Source organism: Agelaius phoeniceus, chromosome 1, assembly GCF_051311805.1.
Source record: "Agelaius phoeniceus isolate bAgePho1 chromosome 1, bAgePho1.hap1, whole genome shotgun sequence".
Taxonomy (NCBI): Eukaryota; Metazoa; Chordata; class Aves; order Passeriformes; family Icteridae; genus Agelaius; species Agelaius phoeniceus.
The window spans coordinates 153,201,618-153,223,265 of NC_135265.1; the positions used below are offsets into that span (position 1 = coordinate 153,201,618).

The window sequence follows — 21,648 nt, forward strand, 5'->3', positions numbered from 1 at the left end:
CCTTCCAGCCCTGTGATTCCATGAAAACCTCTGGCACTTTCAGGCAGTAGCACAGCAGATGGGTAGGTGGCCCCTTCCCTTCCCAGGCATGGGATGTATCGCTGGCCAGGGGTCTCTGTACAAATCACAAACGGGACAGGACTGCTGTGGAACTTGCCTTGAGCTGTTTTATTTTCCAGCATCAGTCTCATTACATGGTTTTGACAATGGGAAGATGCCATCAGCTCACACCCCAGGCAGCAGACCAAGAACTTAATGTTACAACTCACTTTATAAGTTTTTTGACCAATCACACAAAGCAAAAGCACATTGACAGTAGTTCTATCCAACCACAATAAGCACACGTACCTTTGGTTAAAACAATGCTTGCTTATTTCAAATACAATACCTGCTTGTAAGCCTTAAAGCACAATGCACAGAGCTCCATTATTAAGCTTCAGACTTCCTGATATCTTGCTAGATAAACTTCTCTGTAGCTTAGGGAGTTATTCTAGACAAACATTAATACACAGACCATTGTTCTATTTGTCCTTGCTTTTCTACTTTTTAAATAATTTTTCTGCTGACCTATCTCATGGCTGCTGCTTAGCTCTAATCACAGTTCTGCTGTCTCTGAGGCCTGCCTTTTGCAGCTTTCCCAAAACCCTCTGATTTTGTGGATTCCCACAGGATGAGCTACAGGGAAATCTTCACAGCAGGGGACAGGTTGTGAGTGGTATTTAAGGACCAAGGAGCAGCAGGATTCAGAGCTGACACCATTCCCAGTGTCTCCCACAGGGACATTTATTAAACCCCTACCCCAGGTGTGGCAGCAGCTCCTGTTGGTTTTTGGCAGGGATTTAGTGACTCTGCAAGGAGCAGGGCCAAGGTCCTCCTGGTTTGTCACCTCCATTGTCACCGCATGGTCATCACAGCCACGTCATGGTGCTTTTTATATCCACCCAGCTTGTGAAGTCTGTCCCTTGACCCTTCACTCTGTCCCCTCTTGGCACGCCCCAGTTCTGCCCTCCACACATTCACTGCACAGGAGCTTTTTAATTTGAAGATCTGTCTCTAATCTTCCAACCCTGTGCCCAGCCAAGCTCCATTTCAAACCCCAGGCTCCTTCATGGCAGGCACAGAACAACTCCTGAACTCTTCTCTAGTGGTGAATTCACCCCTTCAGCTCCTCAGATGTTGAATAACTCAACAATTTCTCTTTTTTGCCTCGCTCAAGAGCTGGAAACCGAGCAACAAAAGAGAAAGGGAAACCACCCACCCACAGAGCCGCTCTGAGGGCTTTGTTTCCTGGCTTGGCTTCTGGCAAGAAAAGGAACTGTGAGCAGGATGCTCTTCTGGGATGCTCAGGATGAGATGCTGGAGGGTTCTGAGATCAGCTGCCTAACAGGAAAATTTGGGGCTGTGTTTCCAAGAAGTCAGGGCTGAATGAAGTCAGGATCTGATACTTTTTGAATTGAAAAACTCCTTTTTCATGTTCTCCCACAGACAGTTGTGGTGCAGTGGGGTCCCTGTCTACTCCCGAAAAACCCCCTCTGCTTGCACCTCCCTGTTCAAATCCATCCTGTGAGGCTGCAGATCCTCATTAGATCCTCTGTGGAAGGGATTCATTGGATTGGATTCATTTTTCACCTCCATCAGTAATTTAATTTTTTCTAATGTGGCATAAATAACTAAATAAGTTAAACCAAAGGATTCATTGACTGAGACTGGCGGAGGGAGAAGGACAGGGAACAATGTCAGAATCTGCAGTCCAAGGAAGACAAAACATTTTTTTATCTTTTCCAGAACTACAGTGGCAATAAAATCTCCAGCAAATGTAAACTGTGAAGATGGGAATCTATGCAGAAAACCTTTCCATAGGCACCGTCACCTCCCTCTGGTTTCCATAGAGATTTGAGTTCCTGCTTCCAGCAGAGAAAATCCTGATTGACACCTTCTACTTTCTGAGAGGTAAAGCCTCAGCAGCAAAGGAACAAGCTCTGAATGTTTATTAAAGTCCTTCATGGCAGGGCCTGAGCATTTCAGGACTTCCTTATTTTATTAATTTTTAAATCAATTTGTTATTGCTTTTTATTTTTTGCCCCCAAGCTGTTCTCATGCCATGGCAAAGGTGCTGGATTGGCAGCTTTGGACTCTGTGATCACACCCAGATTTCAGCAAACAAAAAGTAAAGCTGCAGACAAATGTCTGAGCATGGAGGGAAAACAAAATTCCCTGATTTCTCCTGATAGTCAGAATTGCAAGGAAATCCAGATTAAGCGACACCTTAATGAACTGTGGGGAGAATCTTTCATAAAATCAGAAAAAAATGGATGCCTAAAACCACATCAGTGTCAAAAGGGGCAGAAAAATTGATTTTTCTTCTGTGCCCTGAATGCATTGGAAAGTTTGGGATGACTTGGGTCCAATGAGTGGCAAACAGGTTTGTGACATCCATGGGATGCTGATTTTGGAAAACAGGTGCTAAATATGTCCAGTTCCTGGAGAGGCAGCTCTGCGTGAGTTCACTGGGTCAAAGGAATTCAAAATTACCTCACCAGGCAGACATCCCCCTGTTTGTTTTCCTTTCTCCCACCTCTTCTATTTCACTCTGCAGATTTTAGCCAGCACTGCTCCACTTTTTTGCTAGAGGGGATGCCAGGCAGTGATTTCTGCTGGCACAGGTGACAAACATCCCAGATTTCCTGAGGTGGTTCCATGAGAAATCAGCTGATATTCCCCTGTTTTTCATCCTCTTGGTGCCTTGATCTAGGAGAAAACATCAGGGATGTTGAAAGGGCTCAGCCTCTTTATCTAACCTGATTTAAGGTAAAATTAATTAAAAATCCTGTGAAGATTGTGAAGAAAAATGTAGATTTTGCATGATCTTGCTTGATTCTATGTGACAAAAAAAAACCGAAAAGACATTTAGCAGCTGTTCCAAACTCATGTAGAGAAGGTGTAGAGGAAGCAACATTTCCTGGATTTCTATGGCATTTCTCTGCCATTCCAGTTGCTGAGGTGGTACAGACATTGTGCAAATCTGCATCAGTCTGTGCTGAAGTGAGGTTTAACTTGAATTTCACTTGGAATGACTGTGATGGAGGTGATATCCTGGCGCTCAGCAAAATCTGGGAATATTTGAGAGGTCTTGTCCTGGACAGGCACTCAAGGATCAGTGGGAAGGAGAAAGACAAGACGCCTGCTCTCTCAGTATCACAGAATCATGGAATAATTTGGGTTGGGAGGGACCTTCAAAATGATCTCATTCCAAACCCTGCCATGGGCAGGGACACCTCCACTATCCCAGGTCTCTCCAAGCCCCATCCAACCATTCTGGGGTTCCCAGGAAAGTGTCCATGGTGCCACAGAGCAGAATTTGTCAGTGACAAGTTTTACCAAAAAATATTATCTCATCCTGGATGTTCTTCCAACAATTTCTGTGCAGATTTCCAACCTTTCCTCATCCCTCAGCACTGACTTTTAGGGTGGAAGGACTTAGGCTGGCCTAAACGCTTGGGTGTCCAAACTTAATGAGGATCAAAGGTGGCACTAATTCGGCCAAGCTTAATTCATTCCCAGGCACACCTTTCTGATCAAGCCAAAGGGAAGTGAACCATGCTGGATTCAGGTCACCTTAATTCTGAAATAAATTGAAGACACAGGTCTGAAATTCTCCCAAGTAATTTCTGACACGGCCGTGCCTTGGTTCAGTTTGGCTTTGTTTTTCTGGAACTCTCTGTGTAGAGCAGTCCTCAGGAACAAAGATCTTTGGGAAATAATTAATTGGAGTCTCCTTTACTTGATTGCAAGGAGATTTAGGAACCTTTACTGAACATAAGGGGGGAAAAAATGGTGATTTCTGAGGAAACTGAGCAGGGGAAGGACAGAGCAGTGATGGAGCTGCTTTCTGGGAAAGGCCACCCTGTCCTCTGCTTCCAGTTCAGCCTTATCCCTCATTTTCCACCCCAGGAAATGGGGATGCTCTGCGTGAGGTGATGTGAGCTCTGAAAACAAGATATTGGTGGGGGTCCTAAACAGAACAGAGGGGTCTGCAGTCACTTTTCCTTCCTGCCTTCACCCTTGGATATTTAGTAAATCCCTCTCTCCAACCTCTGCCTCCTCTGGAAAACCAGGAAACATCACCTGGAATGTCCCCAGTGACTCTGGGACTGCAGGGAATGCAGGTTGCACTAAAGAGTTGATGTCTGTGCTTGGAGAATCATGGAATTGTTTAGGTAGGAAAAGACCTCAAAGTTCAATTAATCCAACCTTTAACCCAGAACTGCTGAGGCCACCACCAAGAACACCTCACTGTGGCCTTCCAGAGCCTGAAGGGGCTCCAAGAGAGCTGGAGAGGGACTTTGGACGAGGGATGGAGGGATAGGACAAGGGGAATGGCTTTAAATTGCCAGAGGATGGATTTAGAAGTGATGTTGGAAAGGAATTCTTCCCTGTGAGGGTGGTGAGGCTCCGGCACAGGTTGCCCAGAGAAGCTGTGGCTGCCCCATCCCTGGAAGTGTTCCAGGACAGGTTGGATGGGGTTTGGAGCAACCTGGGATCGTGGAAGGACTCCTTGCCCACGGCAGAGGGTGGAATGAGATGATCTTGGAGGTTCTTTCCAACTCAGATCATTCTGGGATTCTGTGATCAGCACAGACTTCCTCAAGTACTGCCCTGACATCACTGCCCAAACACAGGATGGATTTTAAGGCTGTTATTTAAGGTAAAAACCTGAAGTCTGGCTTTTTTCCCTGCTGTCAAAATTGTCAGTGAATTTGGGCCCTCCACTGGATTTGTAATTTTCCAAGTGCGTAACACAGGTTTTGTAATCCTGGTCACAAAGAGGGATTATCCCTTCACCCTGTTGGGCAAATATGTTCTGGGTGAGGAAGGGTTTCACACCATTCCAGTGACACTCAGAATATTCTAAATCCCTGAAATTCCTACACAGGAAGAGCACAGAGAGTGGAAATCCTGCAACAAGGGAAATATCTGAGTTTATTTAGTTGAATAATCAAATCAGGTAAGGGCAAAATAGGGCAAAGTCAGGTCAGATGAGAAATTCTCCTGATATTTCAGTCAATTGAAATGAAGCTGGAAAAAGACATTTCTTCTTGCACCAACGCAGCACAAGCCTCAGGGTCCCAAAACAGTAAATTCAAGTTCTTTTTTCAGCTTTCTAACCTTTTTCTTGCTTTTTTTCCTTTCTTTTGTTTTGTTTTGGTTTTCTTTTTGAAGTCAGTTTTTAAGTGGCTTTTTTCAGAAAGAAGTCAAAAACCTCATTTTGAAGATGTCAAGATTCGGTTCCTTCAGAAAAATACAAAACACTTTATGCCACTAAGTGTTTCTGTCAGATTCATAAAATCTGACTTTCTGCATTATTTCAATTCCTTTAACACAGCATTGTCTGAGCACATGTAGGAGGGACGGAAAAACTCATCAGCTCCATATCAGAAACATGAAGGCTTTCAGAGAGCTTGGGAATCCCTGGTTTTGCAGGATATAAATTCATGGGATCAGAAAATGGTTTGGCTTGGACGTGACCTCGAAGATCATCTCTCATTCCAGCCTCTGCCATGGGCAGGGACACCTTCCACTGGACCAGGGTGCTCCAAGCCCTGTCCAAATGGTCTTGGACACTGCCAGGGATGGGGCAGCCCCAGCTTCTCTGGGAATTCCATTCCAGGGCCTCCCCACCATCACATGGGAGAATTTCTTCCCAACGCTCCACCTAAATCTAAATTCCTTCATCTTTAGGCCATTCCCCTTGTCCAATCATGCTGTGCCCTTGTAAAATTCCCACTCCAGCTCCCTTCCAGGCATATGAATTCAGGAGGTGAAAGTTGATAAACATCCAATATGAAATGACTGAAAACCACACTGACACTGCAGGCTCACTTTAATATAACAGGATCCTAAAAATCCCTAAACATATTCTAAAAAGTAATGAAAATGGCCGTGTCCTCCATAAAAATCACCACAAACTGCGTCAAGAATCGAGCTGGATCTACACAGCAACTCTCCCTGCAATTCCTAATGATTAAAAATCAGCTGTAAAGACACAAAAACTGCCTTCAGTTCATCCTTGGTACAAATGAGTGTTGCAGGAACAGGTCTGGCACAACTTCCTGCTCCATGATGGGAGCACCCAGCACTCACTGGAGCAGTTGGGATGCGATAATTGGAGCCATTAGAGCCCATTTGTGTCAATAATGGAAATTTCACAGCCTTCCTTAATTACGTGGAAAAAGGAGATCCAAGGGAGCAGTTGGGCTGTGCACACACACAAGGCCTGCCTGGAAAGTCAATAAATATGATTTACCGTCACTGAACGGGGCAATAGCTTTGATTAAAAAAGGAGATAAAAGGCAAAAAAAAAAAGCTAAAAACATGGGAAAAAAAAAAAAAGAAACAAAGCAACCTGGTCTAGTGGAAGGTGTCCCTGCCCATTGCAGGATTGCAGGGGGGTGAAACTGGATAATCTTTAAGATCTCTTCCTACTCAAATCCTTCTATGATTCTATAAAATAATTTGTGTGTGCAATAGGTCCATCTCGGTTCCTTCTTTAATCTGTCCCGGAAAAGCAAATTAAGGAACCCATCAGTCCAGTCACAATAAAGAAAGAAGAAAATAAAAATTAACAAGAATTGATGATGCTTTTCTCAGTTCTGTAAGTGCTTGGCCTCACACACTTTCTCCACCGTTTATGGAATCATGGAAATATTATGGCTGGAAAAGACCTCTGAGATCATCCAGTCCAACCATCAGCATGGCCAGATCCATCACCCAATCCCTGTCCCCAAGTGCCACATCCACAGGGCTTTTGAGCACCTCTAGGGATGGTGATTCCAGAGTGTTCCAATGCCTGACCCCCCTTCCAGTGAAGAATTTTTCCCTAATACCTAAATCACTCCTGGTGCAACCCGAGGCTGTTTCCTCTGTGAATACTTTGGATCTTGGATAGTTCCCACTCTGATTTTGAAGGGGATTTCAGTGGTTTGAGGCACTTAATCCATCACTGGGCTGCATCTATTCCAGGTGACTCCCTACTCTGAGAGCCAGGAGCAGTAATAAGCCATTTTTCCATTAATTAATCAGTGTAGGTCCAATGACTCTCTAGGGATTTTCATTTGGAAGTGTCGGAAAGTAAGGGAATAATAATGATTACAGTCAAACCTGGAAGACTCTGGGGCAAAATTGGAAACCTTATGAGTTTACCTGGAACAGGCAGGCATCTTCCAGCCTCAGGTTCATTTCCCACCTCCTATCCCCATCCTGTCCATGTTCCTCCAGTGCAGCTTTGGCCATCAGTCCTCATCCCTTCCCTACATGACCTCTCTTTTCCCATTCTCTCAGACCTCCCTCACTGAAGCAACCCCTGATCTTGTGTCCTGTGGGGATGGGCCGTGTGGGGATGGATGATGACTAGGACAGATTTTTCCCTCTTTAGTGCTTTTCCTGGTTTTAATTCCCACAGTGTACAGTGGAGTTCTGCCCCCCTCTGCTGGAAGAGCTCATCACCTCCAGCTGAGCTCAGTACCCTCAAAATTCCTGAATTGGAAGGAACCCACAAGGATCAGTGAATCCAGCTCCTGGCCCTGCACAGAACACCCCAAAAACCCCATCAGGTGCCTGAGAGCATTGTCCAAATGCTTCTTGAACTCTGGCAGGGCTGGTGCAGCTCTTGCTGGTTTGTTCTGCAAGGATCAGGTTGCTCATGGCACTTTTGGCCATGTCCATAGACCATGAGAAGTCTAAACCTGATCACCTGTAGCTTCCCTACACTTTCACAGGTTGGGGTGGCACTGGAAGGATTTTTGTCACTGGTCTGTCCCCTCAATGCTTTTTCCCCCCACTTTTTTACTGATTCTGACAACAAAGGCAGAGTTCAGTTGTGGAACCAAATGGCACCTTCAAAAATTTCCTTCTCACTCTTGCTAAGAGTTTGTGGTTAAATGAGTTGCAGAGCCGGAGACTCCAAGGTCAGCAGCTCCCCTTGAGGCATCTTTGGCCTTCAGATCACCTCTGCCTCTCCAACCTGAGCTCAAAAAGGATCTCTGGGAGGCCCACTGGGCATTTATTCCCTGCTGTAAACAGAATTACTCCTTTTGTTTCTCCAGCTGACCCACCCTTTACCAGTTGCATCCCACCCTGGACTGTTTTCCTTCATTGGAGAAAGACCAGGCATGGAGCAGGGAATGGGGCTAAATCCATCTGAGTGCAAAGATTTTCTGGAAAAGGATCTGCAGAGGCAAAGTCCTTTAGCTGAACATCTTTGTGGCTAATCAATCTATTGCTAAAAATAAACATTTTAGTTTAAAACACTCTGAACTCTTTTCCCTGCTGTGTTCCCTGACTCCAGCCTGGATAACCCCTGGATGTTGTAGAGGTAATGAACCCAAGGAATTGAGAATGCATCAGATAACAAAGCCCCAGCTCCTGGATCTCTGCTGGGTGAGGGTGTTTATCACTCCCAAAGGCTCTTTGGTGGTCAAATGGAGCTGATTTGAGGTTTAATTTCTTTACCTCATCCTGTCTTGCCTCAGTTCTTCTGTGAATTTCTCTAACATGGGTAGGAATGCGATTGTCCTCATTTCAAAGATTCTTGTCTCAGCTGTACCCAACCAGAGCCCTGCAGGATCCACAGTCCCACAAAGGGCAGCTTCTCCCAACCTCACGGGCTACACCTGACTCAGTTTTAAGGTCTGAACAACTCAGCGCATTTCATTTTTATGTCAACCACATGCTTTTGCTGAGAAAAAAGATTTCCATAAGCCAGGTAACCCCAATAAACCCGGATTTTCAGAGGGTAGTAGATACTTGAGTCAGCCATGAACCAAGGAAGAAAGGGCAGAAAATGAGGCAGGAAGCAATTGAAGCAGATATTTCAAAGTTTTATTGTATAAATCTACAAAAGGCTTTGCTACAATAGCAAATCGAGTGTAGCACTATTCTACTGGCAGGCTCTAGTGGCTTGGTGTGATCTTGTAACTCCAACATGACACATGAGGAATAAACTGCCTGATCCAGCCAGATCCAGGGCAGGTGATGTCGGCTTACAAAGACCTTTTGGCTTCAACCCCTACAACCTGCAGCGATTCAACGAGTTTGCCTTTTGCACAAGGTTGCTTGAATTAATAATATCTCTAGTAAAAATAAAACCTCTAAAGTAGTTTCATCAGTAAATGCAAAATCGCCTAAGGAGGAAAAAAAAAAATGCAGTGGTTGAAATCTGCTAAAATTCCAGAGGTACAACACATCCACACACTTCTCATTCACGTGACTCTGCCCCAGGAGAATAAACTACCAGTCCTTCCTGGAGAGACTGGTAATAAAAACCAGGGTGCTACAAGTAAAGCTCCAATTTGCTGGGAGCAACAATTTAAATCAAATCAGTCCAGGAAATTCAGTTCTGCACACTCCAAAAAGCCAGCTGAAAATGTAAAAAAACTCAGGACCAAATGACCAAGTAGCACAGACAGGCTTAATTCCCTAAAAAAGCAGAAAAAATAAAATGCCTATTGAGGCAGTCTAGTCCCTTGGAAGAGACTGTGAAAATAAGCACCTCAAAATTAAATATAATTTAGACCTTAAGATGATGCCCGGGAATCTGCCTTTACATGGTTTTATGGAATTTTCCAGTCCTGGACATTTTTGCTGAGCCTTGTTGGAATGTGCCTTAGGTCCCTCTGGCTTGATTCAAATGCAACAAAACACCACAGAATTTAAGTAATGTGGATTTTTTTGCTCAACACACACACCCACCCCCCACACCCACACGCACACCCACACCCACACCCACACCCACACACAGGACAGTTGGCTCTGGAAGAGAGAGGAACCAACTGGACCTCTTCGGCTGAGAGATGAACCAAAACTGTCTTGTCCAGCTGACTCGAGCTCTTTTTGGGCTCCCTGGGTCTGGATGGAAACAGTCACTCCAAAGCCAGCACAAGAACCCCGGTTCTTGCAGTAACTCTGGCCCATGCAGACCCAGAGAGCGCCTGCTGTCTCACAAGGCTCCTTGCTGGCAAGACAGCTGGCCCAGATGTGCAGGCTCCAACAGTTCAGACAAGCATCTGGACCGTGGGATGCTTCTCCAAACTCCGGGAGCCCTTTGAGGTTTGGAACTGATACCCGCATGAAAGGACTCAGGAGAGGTGAGTTACAGCACGGCCAGCAGGGAGGGTTCGTAGCCAAGGCAGGATCAGCCCCCTGGCAAAGTTAATCAGGAAAGTTTGTTTGTTTGTTTTTTTCAGTGAGGATCATTTTCTAGTGAAGATTTCTTTAGGTGAGTCCCAGCGGCCCCAGACTGCAGAGGTGTGCAGAATCCTCTCCACAGACAGTCAGCATCCCTGCTGTCCCCAAAGCCTGGACTTGGTTCTTCTGTTCTGGCCTCTCTTTCCATTCTCAGCACTTGGAGTACCTGGACCAGCTCAGGCTTTTCTTTGTCCTGCTGGAAGCAGCTTCCCAGTTTCATTCTGGCTCTCAGCACCTTGAATGTTTGCATTGCACTGCATGGGAGGCTCTTTGGTGCATGGTTTGCCCTCTGTCTTCCTGCAGCACTTTCTTCTCCCCTGGGAGAGCTCTTGGACACAGAGAAGGAATCTCAGCAACAGCAGCAGGGATTGCTGGAAAAGAAAAAAAAAAATGCACCAACTCCCATTAGATTTTTGAAGTGGGGAGAAAGGGGAAATTCTCAGGAGCTGGGATTAAATTTTGCTGTGCTTGCAGCCTGGAGGACCCACTGGGTGTTGGGGTTTAAGGATTTGCCTATGGTCCAGCTATGGGAAAGCCACAATGTGCAGACCCTGGAGCATCAATTACTGGGGCTGGTGCTTGGGTTCTGACACCAAGGAGCTGAAATCCCACCTCTCAGGTGGTGCCAGGATGCTGCAGCCCCTGGGACTGAGGTTTCAACACCAGCACAGCTATTTGCACTTGGGCTGTTCAATATCTCAGGTCAGAGCTCTGGGGGGATTAAGGCAGACCCACAAGGCAATATGGGATGTAATTACCTGTGCCAGTCTTTCCTTCAGGTGGTGGATCTGGCTGTTGGTGGCTGAGGGTCCTGAGAGCAGGTCTGATGTTGAGGCCTTCGTTTTGCAGCTTTTTTCTGTGGCTTTCCTCCCAAATGCTGCATGATGTGAAGTGATTCCTTCTCAGAGGAGGATCTGAGTGAGTCACTGGAAGCAAGAGGAGACAAAGCTTGTAATACACGGCCAGCTCATCCTCAGCACAGTGACTCCCACTCCCCCATCACTCAGCCCGGGTCATTAGTGAGAAATGCTCCCTTTCTCTGCACACAGAGCTGTTGACAAACTGGGAACGAGTGAGAGGAGAGCTCCCACCATTCCTGAGACCAGCTCCCAGCAAGGATGCAGAGCAGACCTGCAGCTCCTCTGGGCTGTGCATGGACCTGGGATGTGCTGCCTCAGGTGGGGACTCAAGCCCAGAGGCTCTCCATGAAGGACAAGGCAGGTTCTGGGCCTGGGCTAATTAAGAAGCTTCCCATTCTTTTGCCATATTAATCAGAAAGTGCAGGATACTGCCCTCTTTTGAAACTTTTCCCATTCCTGCATTTCCCTTTGGCTGGCTCTCCCTTCTCCTTTCTCCCAACCCCAATGCTTCATATCCCATTTCTGCTGAGTTTTTATCCCACTTTCTACTGGACATTCTATATGACCAGTTTAGCCCTGAGGAGAGAATGCCAGAGAGCTTCCTTACCTTCAGCCTCTTGGAAGGAGTCACAGCAAAGGCCTTCCGAGCCACCAGGGCCACATGTCACTGCTGCGGCGGTGCCAGGAGCATCCCAGGGTCACTCCTGCTGCTGCATCCCCGCTGTTTATTTGGTCTGGAGGTGGATGCAGATGATGCCCAAGATGTGTCCAGCCTCGGGAAGCTTTGGAGAGCCAAACTTCAGGAATGTCTTGCTTCTCTCAGTCCTGTCATCAAGCACTGGCCAAAGGTGAGTGCTGAGCGTTTCCTGTCTCAACATGGAAGAAGTCACAAAGTCCAAGTCCATCTCCATCTGTGGCGAGATGTTGCAGGAATTCCTCTGTGAGCAGACAACACTCTATCCTCAGGTGCTCCAGGACAGGGGTGCCAGGCTTTCCAGGAGCATTTGGAGTCTGTCTGTGTGAGCAGAAACTCCCTGCAGCGATGCACAGGCTAAAACTGTGCTGGGGCACACAGATCCTCTCTTCACTTCTTTTGGCTTTTACATGGCAAAAGCTCCTGTTGTCTCCACACATCAGCATGGACTCGATTTGCTGCTCTGGGGATATTTTGCTCTGAATTTAGGGTGTGTTTGTTTGTTTCATTCAAAGAATAAGGGTTTTTTCCCTTCCCTCCTCCCCCAGTCTGTCTCGAAAGAGCTCTGGTGTCTCTTCTCTCTACCTTAAACACCCTCTTTTCTCTGAAAGGAAGGAGACTGCTCCTTCAATAAATGAGCTCAGAATTTAATTAGAAAATCTGTTTCCTGCTGAATGCACAGGATAATGTGCAGAGAAAGGATGAAATCTGCCTCTGCACTGCAGTGGCCTTGAACTAGAGTGAGCAGAAACTAAGACAAGAAGTAAACCAGTAAGAGCCTCTTGAGAGGAAACACATTAAAGCAGGTATTAGGTGCAGTGAAATGAAAACCACAGAAAATAATCCAGATTCTTAAAGCTTTCAGTTCCTGAAATAATAGGATTTTTTTTTTTTCTTCTTAAACCAAAAAATAATCAAAAAAATTACTTTAATCCTTTGGAGCAAGTAAGAGCAGGAGATTGCCAAAACAGAAACCCAGAGGTTAATCAAAAACAGGCAAGGGTCAAAAAGAAAGCTGTCTCCCCAGGACAGGGCCACCCTCTCAGAGGAGGGAGGAGAGAAGGAAAAAGAGAGATCCAGATGGGTAGGAACCCTCCACCAACTGCTGCACTCGTGTGAAGTCCTTGAGAGCTGCCAGTGCCGAGCGGCCGCTTCACAAGTTGGGGATTGTCTCTAGTTTCTTGTCAGGGAATTCTCATAAAATTGGCTGTTCCCCGCAGTGGTGCCAGCGGGGTCCCCAGCACCACAGCATGGCACGGCCTGGGCAAGGGGGGCAGCCCCATCCTGGGGCGCCTGTCCCCCACCACCTCCCTCCCCCCAGGAGCAAAGCCAATCCCTCTGCTCTGGGCTGTTGGACTGAGCGCTCCTCAGGTCTCAGCCAGAACTTCCCTCCAAGGAGAAGCTTCCTAAATAAGCCCCCTTTCTCCCTTCCACTGAACCCAGACCCCCCTGAGGGGAGCTCATATGACAGTGGCTGGGGGGCTGGGGGGCTCTGGTTGAGTCCCATTGCTCGGCACGGGACTGGCGGTGGTTGAGGGGGGCACGGTCTCCACGGAGTCTCCTGGCTGAACCTCAGGGGTCCTCTGTGGGCTGGGCTCCTCAGAGTGCTCCATGTTGCCTTGGACTTCCTTCCCCCTCTGGATCAGCTGCTCTAAGGTCTTGGGCAGGGGGTAGCTCAGGAAACGCTTCAGTTTGGGCTGGAGGGTGCCTACCACGTACTGGATGATCTCCTCCTCATCTGCATCCACATAGAGGGTCTGGTACAGGTCTCTCTTGCGCCAGAGGAACTGATCCAGGGGCTCCCCCTCTTTCTGGGGCAAATCCAGCTCCCTTTTGATGGCATCCCTAGTCAGAGTTCCCTCGCTGTACTGCAGGAACTCCTTCTTGAACTCGACCCAGTTTTTGACGGAGTCCTGCTTGTACTCCCACCACTTTTTAGCTGGGCCGTTCATGTGGTTTTGGATCTGAGACAGCCAATACTCCTCCGTTCCACCCACCTGCTTTAAGTATTCCTCCAAGTGGCTCAAGAACTCCCGGGGATCCTCAAACACCTGGGTCTCCACCGGGGAGGCTGGAGCATCCTCTGACACGGAGACCCACTGGTAGGAATCGTGGCCCTGGGGGATGCTAGGCACCTCCCCAGGAGGAGGGGTCAGGGCATACATCTGGCTCATGTCCAGGGCATAATCATAAATCTCCCCCTCACTTGGCCTTATCTCCGGGCCTCCCACCCCGACGGACACCGTCTGCTTGCCCTGCTCCCCAGGGCAGTATTTGCCTCCCATGGACTCCAGGCGGTCAGCCCACTTTTCCAGGCGGAAAAAGACCTCCTTCCAAACATTCATCTCCCTCTTGACCCACCTCTCCAGGTGGGCAATTGTCTCCTGGCATCTGATCAGGCAGGCCTTGATGGACTTCTTCCACCTCTGGTTTTCGGTTGGGACATGGTCCTCTAAGTTGTTCTCCAACTTCCCCACGGATTTCTGCAACCCCTTCAGCTCCCGCTCCACCTGCTTGGAGACCTCTGTCAGGAGGTGCCGGTGGGTCCTCCGGACATGCTCCAGCATTTCTGCCCTGCACTTCCCTATCTGCAGGATCACATTGGGCTTGTTGGCAACTCCACGGTGCCCCTGGAAGGAGTGGACGCCCGCGCTGGTGACATTGTCCAGCTGCATGGCTCCGACCGTGCGAGTGGCAAACACAGAAAGAACTGGGTTATAAGCCCCTGGCACTAAAGCTGGATCCCGAAAAACCCCAACACAACACTTCCTGAGAGACACACAGAGACTTCTAAACCCCCCTCCAAGGACTTTTGGACACAAACACAACCCAATCAGATATCACCGCAGAGCGAGCTGGTCGGTCCACGTGGATCCCAGAGAGAGTTGTAGGCAAATTTCTCCCGGTGCCAAGCTGGAAACGCCGGTCTCACGTGTTCAGGGGAGTCCCAGAGAGAACCAGGATCCTCCAGGAACAGAGAGAGAGAGAGGAGTTGGATAGGATGTCCAATCCCGCTGGGAATCTGGAACGCCGCAAAGTCCCCGCCGGAGAAAAATCACAAGAGATGCACAAAGAAGCTGCAGCAAAAATCCGGGTGATTTCTCCTCGGGCAAACTAGGTGAGTCGAAAACCGCTTTCACTGGAGATGCAAAGAGCTGCTTCTCCTCCCTGTCTGAACTGCCACTAGTCCAGGCTCCTCCATCTACTTATACTCCACGCAGCTCAACATGTGGGTGGTGCCCAGCCTCCTCCCGCACTCTCAGCGCGGCGTTCATTGGAGGAAAAGCGAAGCCGGTGTCTGTGGCAACCCAGATTTTGGCAGCCTCCCCTCGCTTGCCACCCCCTCGCTCACGCCCCCAGACTCGACGCGAGAAGCGCTTGAAAGGTGCTGGAGAGACAGTTGGAGAGATGGATGAGTAATCGCACCTTCCGCCTCTCGGAGCGCAGGAAAAACACTTATTCCTTCCACAACTCTTTACTCAGCAAGGTCATCATTAACATGCGTCCCCTGGCAGGGCTCGGGGAGGGCGGGATGAGGAGGAATCCGGTGTGTCAGACGCCCCCGCACACCCCCTGAGCTCACACACACACACACAGGGTGAGCTCACTCCTCATGCAAATGCCTGGGAATGGTGGTAAATCAGCAGCAGGAAAAAAAAGAAAAAAAAAAAAAAAGAAAAAAAAAAAGGGAGAGAAGAGAAAGGAAAAGCAAAGGAGGGGGGGGGGGGGATGCAGAGGGGGAAACACTCAAAGGAGCCACTTCAGCACAAATTGGAGCGCTCTGGACTTTCTCAGGCTTTGGTAGGTGGGAGTCATCCCCGCGGCTTAATTGCACCAGACCATCCACTATCTTGGGAATTTTGGGTGAGGGAGGGGGACGACATCCTGGCTTTTTTACACCGAATTAAATCCGCCCATCAAAAGCCTGTTCTGTACTTAGCTTTGAATCAGATGCTTAATCAGTGAGCCGGCCCACCAGCGCAGATGAAGCTGCATTTGTTCTTCGCTCTTGACAAGGCAGGAAAAGCCAACCATAAAAGGAGTCTCCGGGTCTTACATAAACCAGAGATAAAGGATTCCCTAATCCGAGAGAGTTTCCCTGCCGGAACACCCTCGGGGAGGTGCTGAGGACATCTGGGGCCTTCTCGTCCCTTCCCAGTGCCAGTGGCCGGAGGCAGTGGGATGCTGATCCATCAGGATAATCCCAAAAGGGGGGTTTGAGCCTGTTGGCAGGTGGGGGGTGCCCTGCCTGTGCTCAGGATGGTGGGCAGGATGCCAGCAAGGCTTAAGGTGGGTCCTCGCTCCCAAATCTCCTGGCTCGGTTTTTCCTGGTGGGAATTCAGCCATCCCAGAGGAGCAAAAAGAGGAGGAGGAGGAGGCAGAGGGTGTTTCAGTGAAGTCCTGCAGGAAGGAGGTCCCGGTGAGCCCAGGTTAAAGCAGAATCACAAACTGGTGGTGGTTAAGTTGAAGGGTGTGAGGGGCAGGGGTCAGGATTTCCTGTTTTTCCCTCAAATCTGTGTGGGGTGCAGGAGGGTCCATGTCTGTGCCCTAGTGATGGCTCTCAGGGGACAAGAGGGTTGCTTAGGGCAGCAGCAACTGACCTAGAAGGGCTGCATGGTTTGGTTGAAGGGAGGGGAGGAAAAGAATAGCACAGTGAGAGGGGAAGGGGACAAAACCCTGAGGGTGTAAAACAGAATTCCTAATCCAGCAGCCCCTCCCAGTGCCACTTCTTCTGACTGCCCTCTGCCTTGCTTACTTCTCCAATTTCACCCAGTTTTCCTAAGCAGAAGATTTTGGGGCAGCTGTGTTTGTGTTCCGGAAAAGTCAAACATCAATCACTTGAGGGGTTGGGAGACATCTGGAGCCTTTTATGCTGTGGTCTAAGCGCCCCAGAATCTGCCTCAAACCTGCTCTGCCAGGAAGAGATAACATGGACTGGGAGAGACTCTGCAACCTTTGTACCTCTGGATTGGTGCAAAGATATCCCCCAGAGAGTTTTTTCACCCAGGAACGCCAGAAATGACAATATAAAGTGGCATTAACTCTCTGAAATTACCTGGGTTCAGCCTCTCCTTGTCCCATCAAATGCCAGAGTCTGGGATGAAATGGCTCCTAAACTTGCTCCAGTAAATGAGTCCCTTTCCAGGCCCTGCTCCCTCTCTTTGCTCCTCCCTTGCTTTTCAGCTGGGGAGGAATCCTGGAGCTGAACGGCCTCGTTTGACACTCAGCACAGGATCTCAGGATTATTAAGGATGAAGGGGACTCAGGAGGTTTCTACCTCAACCTCCTACTCTGAGCTGAGTCAGCTGCTGGGTCAGCTGAGATGGTTTCAGACACTGAAAACTCCAGGGATGGCAACTGCTCGGAGGGAAAACCTTCCTTGTACCCAAACTGCGTCCTGTTGGAATTTGGATCTGCTGCCCCTTGTCCTCTTACCAGCCACCAGAAGATCCTGGTTCTATCTCCTTGATAACCCCCCCCCCCAGAGACAGGACACTGCTGTTGGGTCCCCCAAATCCATCACTTCTCCAGTGTCTAATCCCACACCAGGCACCAGCTCTGGCCATCCCCATGGCCTGGACTCATTCCCTGTGATCAGTGTTGTGTATAAGAGGCCCAAACTTGATTGCAGCAGCTAAATATGATCTAAAATGCTCTGACTGGAGGGGGATAATCACCTCCATGATCTCCTGGCTGTATTTATGCTCCCACAATCCAGGATAATTATTTTGCTACCAGGACACACCGCTGTATCATCCTCACCCTGCTGAGCACTCCCAGGTCCATTTCTCCCAGTCCGTTGCTGCCCAGGGACTCTTTTTCCCCCAGAAATTCCAGAATTAGCCCTTGCTGAACATCACCACGTTTCTCTTGGCTCTTCCCTCCAGCTTTTCCAGGTCTCTGGGTTAATCTCATTCAGCCTCCTTTCACAGAGCTCTCCCCCTAATCACTCTCCTCCTAATTTTGTGGAGGTGGTGGGGGAGGTGGGAGAAGCGAGGACGAATGGGGGTTTTCCTTCTGGACCTGCTGGGGAACTGAGTTGCTGATTAAGACGTGTGTGATAAGCATTTTCTTTGTATTTCTAATTAAAGCGAGGTGCGTGGGAAGAGGAGGAGGAGAGAGGGGAGCCGGAAGCCAAGGGAGGAGGGAGATGTGGAACGAGGTGATGGAGAGAGGCAATTTGAGGCAGACAGGCAGATTCCAGGCACAGAGAGGCAGACAGGCATGGAAGGACAGGATCCACGGACTGGGACAGGATGGGGAGGAGGCAGAAGTCTTCTGGGTGGGCACAGGGTGTCCAAGATAAAGAGAGGGGCAAGAAGAGCAGGAAGGAAAGTGGGAAGTGAGCATGAGGGCGAGAAGTTTGCTCCAAAAGAGCTCAGCTGAAGCAAGGGAAGGAGAGAAAATAGCAAAAAAGCCACATCTCATAGCTCAGCAGAGATGGTGTCAACGTGGGTTGTCTCCCTAGAGCTTCCTGGAGAGTTTTAAAGCACCAAGGGTTAGGATCAGATCCAAAAAAAAAAAAAATGAGGAGAGAGAAAGGGGAAAGCCAACAGACCAATTAAAGGCAGTAAAAGGAGCATGTGGCAGTGAGCAGCTACTGAGTCTTCCCCTGAGGGGAGTGGGACCAGAATAAAGGGACACTGAGTCACTGGCACCTTCCCTGGAGCTGTCACTGTCTGCTGAGGACACCAGAGCCTGGTGGCACTCACCCCTTGGCATCACTTCAGGCTGTGGGCTCTCTCTGCCTTAGAGCAAATGTGTTTGGTTTGGGGTTTTTTGGGGGGGTTGACAGGCCTTTGCCACCTCATCTGGACGAGTGTTCTGCCCAGAGACTCCTTATGGCAAGAGATGTCACTCCTTGGAGAGCAGCCTGAGCTGCGAGCCAGATGAACCTGGTGGGTGGGTGAGTGAGAAGGGAGAGATCCCGAGGGAAACTTGGGGAAGTTTCTGGTGCAGCTGATTTTGTGCTGCACACGCTCTGAGGAGCTCTGGTGGGTGCTGAAGTGCCCTCCTGTGCTGCCAGGGTCCCTCCCCAGTTGTGCACTGAGATGTTCATTGCGTTCCTCCTTGGAATCGCTGTCTGGAGGAGCCTTTCTTTCACCCAGGACTCTTTGAAGCACCTGAAATTGGAAGCCTGAAGCCATGTGGGCAATTCATCCCATATTCTTGCAGGAACTAATATCTTCTAGTGGTGAACAAGGGATTTTCTGCATGATCCTATATTCCCTGTGCTAGAATTTTCTCTTTCCCTTCCATAATTGCTTCCTCTTTCTAGAAGAAAAAAGAAGAAAATAAGAAACCACATTTTCCCCCCATCTGCCTCCACATCCTTTCAATCCCTAATAATTCTCCTACAGCTCACCAGACAAAGCTGCCCAGTCATTTGTTTGGTAGCAAAACCCTCGGAAGGAAATAAAATTAAGAAGGAACCAAGGTGTTGGGCTTTTAAACTCGCGAGGAACGAAAGAGGGAAAAGAATAGCACACTTAATTTGCACCATACGTTTCTATTCATCCATCTCCAGCCCTGGAACACTTTATTGCACTGGAGCTGGCACTCACAATGCAGAGTTTTGCTTTTAAAACAAGGCTCACACGTCAGTAGGTCCTTTGTTCCCGGCCACCCATTGTCCCCCAGGCCCACGTCACTTACTAGGAGGGTGTGGAAGCAATTGGGAATCTGAGGGCATCCAGCTATCAATATTACCCCATAATGATGATTGTTATTAGTGCCACTCCTTCTGGTGCAGAATTCTCTCTGTAATTCCTTTTCATCTGGAAAGCCCTACTTTGAGAGGGACGATAAAGTGCTTTGTTTTCCAACTAAAAATATCTCCCCGTGTTTTGTAATTCTCCCCTCTTCTTATTTAATGAGATGTTTGTTATTTTGGTTTCCTTGCTGGGCAGAGGAAATGTTAATGAGTCTCTTCTTGTGCTGCTTTTTTGCCTCCTCAAGCCTGCCTGAGGCTAAAAGCAAGGAAGACAAAGGAGGTATCAGCATTTTTCACACTCTGGCATTGGCTGTTATGACCCTCCCGAGGTCAACACAAATAGAAAGACATCTCCAAATAAACTTCATTTTCCTCCCCAGCACAGCCCTGACAAGCTGGAAAAACACATTTGTCGCCCTGTCAAAGGGCCTGGTTCACAACTGGTTTGTGACATTTCTTCTGCCACGTTTTACAGCTGAGTCTGGCCCACTTTGGGCCTCACACTTGACTCCTCGCCCACCTGTCCCCCTTCAGGCTGTCCCTCTAAGTGCTCCAGTAGAAGTTACTGATTTTAATGCTTTTTTTTTTACTCCTCCTCAACAGCAAACACTGCAAATCACAGGTCTGCTAAAAAAAGGGAGAGCACTGGGGTGGCTGTGAGGGGCAGACCTGGTTCCTCTGCTGGTGTGGCTTGGCTGACAGAGTCCCACCAGGCCAGGAGAGCTCTGCTCCCTCTGCTCCTCATCCTCTGCCATTTATCCCAAGGAGATTTGCAGATAATTTGTGGCCCATGGAGCCAGTCCCCTCTTCCCCTGCATCCCATTTCAATCCGGGCTTCACACCAAGGCCCTGTGAGAGGAGGGGTGGTGGTGGTGATGGTGGAGCCCTGGGATGTCACAGCCACATGGAGAAAATGGGGCATGGTCCTTGCTGGGGGCACCAAATCCTACCCTTGATGATGATGATTCCCATGGTGGCCAAGGGAAGCTGTGCAGCCACAGGATTTTGGCTGTACCAGCTGCTCAGGTGATGAGGAGTGAGGGGCTCAGGCTGCTCCAGACCTTTCCTGCTCCTGCTCATCCTGCTGTTCTCATGTTAAGTATCTCTTTCACTTTTCTCAGCAGCTACCTGGATTTTTCTCCTGGACCAGAGCACATGGGGAGGACTCTAGGGGTGCTGGGAGCCTCATTTTCCATCAGTGAAGTCAGACTGGCTCATGGGAAGATTTCCATCTTCAGGCTCCCTGCTATGGGCTGTGGGGAGGGTGGGGAAATGGGATTGTCCTGTGGCCATAAGAGAAAATCCTGGTGAACAGCCAGACCTGATTCCATGGAGAATCCACCACAGCTCCTCTTCCACATCAAATTACGGAGTCCTGCCTCTCCTGTGAGTGGCAGCACCTCTGCTTCCAAGAGGGAATACACCTGGGGAAGCTAAGGAATGCTCAGCACCTCTGTTTCCATGAGGGAATACACCTGAGGAAGCTAAGGAATGCTCAGGGAAGGCTTTGCATGTGGTACTGCAGGTGTCCTCCAAGGCATCATCCAGACATTTTCCTCCCTGCCTGAACCACTGATCAGATACTGCCTTGCTGAATGGATGGATGGTTTTTCTCTCTCCAGGAACACCTAAGCCCTCACCCCGTAAATGTTTTATTTTCCCTCATTCAGGCTGAAATCCCAAAGCATTTCCAAATCTGTCCAGGATTTGGCCACAGAGGTGTCCTTGGGCAACACCTCAGACAGGTTTAAAGCCATGCTCTGCCTAATTTGGTACCAGGGTTTCAACCCAAGCATCCTCAGTGATGGGACATTCCTAAGAATGAAGGGAAAAACCTCAGTGCTTTATTATAACTCATTTTGTGGGCATGGTTTGTACCTCTCTCTGAACAGGTATGTGTGTCTGTCTGTCTGTCTGTCTGCATTGGGCTCCATTGGGGCATTCCAAGGGACACCAAGGGGACATGGAGCCTTTCCATGATCACAGCAGGACACAAGGCTGCTGTTCCCAGCCCAGCCTGTGTCCCCAGAGCTCTGTCAGCTCCCTGCCCTCACAGCCATCACCACCCTGAAGACACAAACTAGGCCGCTGCTCTCCTCTTTTTAGCATTTCTGTCACCAAGTCGTGACTCAATTTAC

The 21,648-nt window shown here is 48.7% G+C and overlaps 1 protein-coding gene across 1 annotated transcript; it reads right to left on the minus strand.

The window, feature by feature from the left end:
- Positions 1-8,855: 8,855 nt before the first annotated feature.
- On the minus strand, positions 8,856-14,990 carry LOC129128450 (activity-regulated cytoskeleton-associated protein). Its single transcript, XM_077189601.1, has 3 exons — positions 11,710-14,990; positions 11,001-11,168; positions 8,856-10,613 (listed from the first exon to the last, which is right to left on the minus strand). Exon 1 carries the CDS (start codon positions 14,469-14,471, stop codon positions 13,257-13,259), a length of 1,215 nt encoding a protein of 404 aa, XP_077045716.1. The 5' UTR covers positions 14,472-14,990; the 3' UTR covers positions 8,856-10,613; positions 11,001-11,168; positions 11,710-13,256.
- Between the last annotated feature and the right edge of the window lie 6,658 nt (positions 14,991-21,648).

What these genes read in the sequence shown, in the direction of transcription:
- LOC129128450 (XM_077189601.1), bottom strand. Translation starts at nt 14,471, where the DNA reads ATGCAGCTGGACAATGTCACCAGCGCGGGCGTCCACTCCTTCCAGGGG.